General features: G+C 38.3%; 1 protein-coding gene across 1 annotated transcript in view; it reads right to left on the bottom strand.

Moving 5' to 3' along the window:
• Window positions 1-690: 690 nt before the first annotated feature.
• XKRX (XK, Kell blood group complex subunit-related, X-linked) overlaps window positions 691-5,883 on the bottom strand; it is a 14,662-nt gene continuing 9,469 nt past the window's right edge. Inside the window, exon 3 of the mRNA XM_005869888.2 lies at window positions 691-2,330. Coding sequence (XP_005869950.1) covers window positions 1,585-2,330 — 746 coding nt within the window. The 3' untranslated portion in view covers window positions 691-1,584. The remainder of the gene's footprint in view (window positions 2,331-5,883) is intronic.

Genomic DNA, 5,883 nt, shown 5'->3' with positions numbered 1-5,883 from the left:
TTTGCAACCATAGTAAAACAAAGACTTATATTTTTGATATTTATTTTATATATTTAAATGCCATTTAACAAAGAAAAATCAACCAAAAAAATGAGTTCGCGTGTCACCTCTGACACGTGTGTCATAGGTTCGCCATCACTGGAATAAGAGGAAGGGAAATGGTTAAAGTTAAATTCTTAGCACAATCCCAAGAGTAAAATTGGATGGGAATGAGAAGTCTTAGGTTGGAATATTCATAGCTCCTCATAGCAATTGTGGTACTACTACATGCTACTAGTGAGTTCTCACCTTCCTGGTTTGTGAGGGGCAAGCATTAGTTAGGTAACTGCTGGGATTCTTGGTCCCAATAGGCAGTGGATATAGTAACCTCAATTCCTTCATTACCTTAGAGGCATCCAGGTGACATCCTCATCAAAATATCCAAATGATTTGAGATGTAAGCATTGAGATACACGAGAATGGGAGACTTGCATTCATCCATTAGGGGTATGGGAATGATAAACATACGCTCCAAATTAGAAAATAAAATCCCATGTCACATGATTTACTGTGATCTTATTTCCCTCCTCTGCCTTCACTCTACCTTAGGGTGTCAGCCACCATCTCAACCCCAAACAACATGAAGGTGATATCCAAGCTATTCTCTCTCCCTTAAAAAAACAAATCAACAAAATACTCAAGACAGTAGAAGACACAATGAAATCTTCATTTCTTACACACATTAGAAACCTTTTTAATTACAGTTCACCTTCTCTGAGGTTCATATCAAGTAGTAAAATGCCAGAAGCACAGAAAAGCCGGGTTGGAGGGAATCCCTGATAATGAGCTACAAAGTGAGAGATTTTACTCAACCACTCCACTGTACGTACAAGCTGCAGGCCTATGCAGGTCCCTGAGAAAAAGTCATTCTGGCATATGCCCTGAAGGAATCCTACTCTCCACTCCCTCCTCAGAGTGTGCCTACAATAGGCCGCTGAAAAGAGAGGTCCTTGATGAATGATCATTAGTAAAATCCTAATGGAAAGCTAACTCATTTCGGGGGCAACTCTTTTAATAGTAGGGTTTTTTCTTCTTAACCAGAGTTTCTCATTGGAATTAAAGACTCCAGCTACACTTACATGTTCCACATTAGTCAGAATTTTTCCTGAAGGGTAAACATAGTAAGTGGTCACATCCTCTGATCAGTCAGGATATATTCTAGTCCGATTCTGGGCTTTCAGCTTAGCCTTGGGAAAGCTCAGTAATGCACCTCAAGCAAATGAGCAGAGCTAGGTCACTGAGAGCCTAAGGTGCATGGAGGTAAGTTATCCCATAGGGAGACGAGACAGCTGACCTGAGTGGGAGGAGTGTAAATGCTATCTCGGACCCTTCTGAATATATGGTGGCTATCTTGGTGTCCAAACATAGCAGTCCATCTTAAGGAAATAAAACCTATTTGAGGGCTGCTCTTTCTTCTGAAAAGCTTACCAGAAAACTCAGGAAAACATTCTGGTGGGTATTCAGCTATGAGCCTCATCCCCTCCTTAAATTTCACAATTGTTCTTGGCCACCCCAAACCCATCCTCAAATACCCAGGAGATAGAATTAGACAACACTTTGCCTTGCTTCAGCATCAAAGGATGGCTCCAAGTTCTCAACCCTGCCCCGAGGGTGCCGGTGGCAACAGACACAGTGGAGGTAGTCCACTATGTTGTGGGTGAAGAGTGAGCGCAATGGATGCAAGTACTGAAAGAAAAGGAGCATGAAACCAATGGAAATCAGGTAAGCAATAATGAGCTGCAGGGCAATCAAGGAATGGCAGTAATTCAATAGCACTTTCACTCCAAAGAACTTAAAAACCAGGACCATGATCACATTCTCTACCAATCTCACACTATAGTGCAGGCCCATATGTCCCCAGTTCTGACCTTTTTCAACAAGGTCCCTGTCTGCCAACTTCAACTGCAACGCTGACCAGCAAGAGAAGTTGATGCCAGCATAGAGTACGGTAATGGAAATCAGCACCACAAGGGTGCCAACCTGGCTGAAATTTTTTTCAATGTTATTGGGCATCTGGGCACCACTCCTCCAGAATTTAACCCAAGGTTCAAAGAGGATAATCAGGAAGTTGAGCAATAAGAAGGGTACAGCCTTCAATTTCAAAGTGGCTGAGAAGAGCACCAAAATCAGGAGGCGGGAAGTAATTTCCAATGTCCTCCAGATGGTGATGCAGAGAACTTCTAGTGGCCCGAGGCGAATCTTGTATTCATCGTACTTGATCTGGATAGCCAACATATTGCAGAGGGTAGCCCCATAGGTGACAGATATCAGGGAAAAGACCATTAGCACAACTGTAAGGAGAAAAAACAAGAAACAAAAAATAGGCATTAAGTCAATGTTGATGAAGTTTATATTCTGACCCAGAGGTCCAGAAAGATGATAGGGAGACTTGAAGGCCCCAGTTAAGAGCAAACTCATGGATGAGCACAGCTATGTAAACAAACAGCAAACCCAGAAACAAACTGGAAAGAAATAAACTAATATATGTATTTTCATAAGGATTACATCAGTTTTTATAATATTTTTCTATGTTTCTCTATTTTCTAAATTTCCCATGATGAACATATACTGTAATATTTTGATAAACATACAAACATACACAATGAACTTTTTAAAAAGAATTGATCTCAAAACTAGCATCAAGAGGTCACTAACACAAGAGGAGCACATATAAAGATAAAGGACAGTATCTACCTGATGAAACAGGCTTCTGAGCAAACAATGAAAGAGGCAGAAAGAGCTCTTAGCTGAAAAATAATCCAGTCTTAGAAGATTCACAGAGAATGCCTTTGGTTATAGAAATTCCTTCCTTGGTGTGGTTCTGCTTCAAGGAATTAATCTTGTTTGTGAGTGCTTCAAGAATGTGTCAAAATGTATACTGGAAATTCCATGAGGGCAGAAGGGACCATGTCTATTTTATTTTCTGTTATATCCCCAGAGCCTAATATACTGCCTGGAACATAGTATGTGCTCAATAAATGTTTGTGGAATTAATGAAGAATTCTGAGTTTAGAGAGGCAGCTTAAAATACTTATGTTTAGAAGTTCTTGGTTCAGCTGTGTGGAAGCTTGTGAAAGTCACCGAGTAACTATGTACCTCAGTTCCCTCAATTCACTGAGATACTCTAGAGCAGTGGTTCTCAACCTTCCTAATGCCACGACCCTTTAATACAGTTCCTCATGTTGTGGTGACCCCCAACCATAAAATTATTTTTGTTGCTACTTGATAACTGTAATTTTGCTACTGTTATGAATCGTAATGTGAATATCTGATATGCAGGATGTATTTTCATTGTTACAAATTGAACATAATTAAACCATAGTGATTAATCACAAAAACAATATGTAATTATATATGTGTTTTCTGATGGTCTTAGGCGACCCCTGTGAAAGGGTTGTTCAACCCCAAAGGGGTCGCGACCCACAGGTTGAGAACCGCTGCTCTAGAGTTACTTGTATTAATCATTATCGATGGCAATTTGTCACCCCAATGTTTTGGTATACCTTAGAAATTGCCAAACTTCCAGGAGAGTGGTTTAAAATATAAAAACTCCATTTCCTAGCCTATAACATCCATACCACTGTATGTTAGAGTAGGGGCCTGAAGGATTAGAATACTTCCTAACCTGCTATACTAAATCTTAACTATAGATCACACCATGGCCCCTTTCTTTTATTCCTTTATAGCAAAGAATACTGATAACTAAGAAATATCTAGTGCTCACAAGGAGACTGAGAGGGCCTGAGGGGTACTTATCCAAAAACCAAAACTACTTGAGCTTTATGTTCCCATAAAAACACTGCATCCAGGGAACTAGAGCAGTGAGATAATCTGCAAGAAAAGTGACAACATCCCCATGGAAATCCAAAAGGATTTGTTTGCTACATCTTTTTCAGCTCTGAGTGTTGGAATCTCAAAGACTGGAATGAGAGACTTTCTTAAAGGCTCCATTCTTAGCTTTATTATTTTTATTTTTTCAATTTTTATTAAGATATAATTGATATATAACATTGTATTAGTTTAAGGTGTGCAACATAATTATGTGATATAGTCCTAGCTTTCTAAACTACTCTCAGTCCCATCCTGAAGACTTAATGCTCAAGAGTTGGGAACGTCAAAGTGTACATACATCTATCCAAGTGTGGTGATGCTTTCCCTTTATTAGAACTCACTTACTCAGAGTAGTGTAGTAAAAGAAGGAAAGGCTGATGCTTCCAAATAAATGTAAAAACACCTTCTATCTGCCTCCCTACAAATAGACTCATGCCGTAAGAGATCATAATACTGTGAATGAATTTGATCACCTATGCTAATCCAGATGCCTCCAAAAGAAAAGGGGATTAGAAAAGGGGTAGCAAGAAGAAGATAGGAGAAAAACTAAACCGAAAAGTTATTTATAAGATTGTATTGTCAGAAAGTTTTTGTAAAAGCTTCCTTTACATTCCTTGCATAGTAATATGTTAGAAACACAGGCTCTAAAGGCAGACATTCTGAATTCCAATCCAGTCTTTGCTACCTTTTACTTATGGAACCTTGGGAAATTTGCTTAACCTCTCAGTGCTTCTAATTCCTCATTTGTAAGATGGGGATAATAATAATAATTATCTCATAGGATTGTTGTGAATATTAAATGAAATAATTACATGTAAAGGGATTAGAGAAATGCCTGGAACATAGTAAATGCTATCTGCTAGCTACGATCATCATCATCATCATCATCATCATCATCATCATCATCCCCTATTTCCAAAAGTGTAGTGGGTGCATTTACTTTGGCACTACCAGGACACTTTGGAAATCAAGCAGTTTTAAAACTGATAGAACACGTAGAAATAGCCTTACAAAAATGTGAATGACCTATAACAAGAAAATTATTCTTGCTATAGGACCTGCATACTTATGGCATAGATTAGTGATGGCGAACCTTTTGAGCTCGGCGTGTCAGCATTTTGAAAAACTCTAACTTAACTCTGGTGCCGTGTCACATATATAAATTTTTTGATATTTGCAACCATAGTAAAACAAAGATTTATATTTTTGATATTTATTTTATATATTTAAATGCCATTTAACAAAGAAAAATCAACCAAAAAAATGAGTTCGCGTGTCATCTCTGACACACGTGTCATAGGTTCACCATCACTGGCATAGATTGTGGTGAGATTTCATGGAGGTATACTTGTCTCCAAACTTATCAAGTTGTATACATTAAATAGATAGAGGTTTTCATTTATTAGTTGTATCTCCAACAGTGATTTAAAAATACTTAATGAAATGGAGAAATATATCATCTTCTAATATGAAATTGATTGATCCTGTAAAGATATAAATTCCTTCCAAAATAGCCTAAATAATTTCATGTAATCCCAATAACAGAGTCAATAAACTTTTATTTCATTTACCATTGTTATTGTTTGCTTTGTTTTGTTATTTGGTGGGGGAGTTGACAAATTGATGGTGGAAAATCATCTATTTGGAAGATCAGGATAAATTGCTCTATCAGATATGAGTTGTGAAAGGCCTTTGTTAAAAAGTCACAATATCTAAAAGCAATAAAAAATGTAAATACATAAACATTTAACCCTTCAAAATGCCAGAAGATACAAGTATAGTGTTGATCTTAGACATGTGTTGTGCATATGTGCTACATGTTACATGTATGACACGTATAATGCACATTTAAAATATGTGTATAGCCCAGCCGGGTGTAGCTCAGCGGTTGAGCATCGACCCAGGAACCAAGAGGTCACGGGTTCGATTTCTGGTCAGGGCATATGCCCAGATTGCGGGCTCGATCCCCAGTCGGGGGCATGCAGGAGGCAGCCAATCAATGATTCTCTCTCA

The sequence above is a fragment of the Myotis brandtii genome, unplaced genomic scaffold, assembly GCF_000412655.1.
Source record: "Myotis brandtii unplaced genomic scaffold, ASM41265v1 scaffold305, whole genome shotgun sequence".
NCBI classification, from domain to species: domain Eukaryota; kingdom Metazoa; phylum Chordata; class Mammalia; order Chiroptera; family Vespertilionidae; genus Myotis; species Myotis brandtii.
The sequence above is the reverse complement of the archived record's forward strand: the minus strand, read 5'-3'. Positions and strand labels throughout refer to the sequence as shown.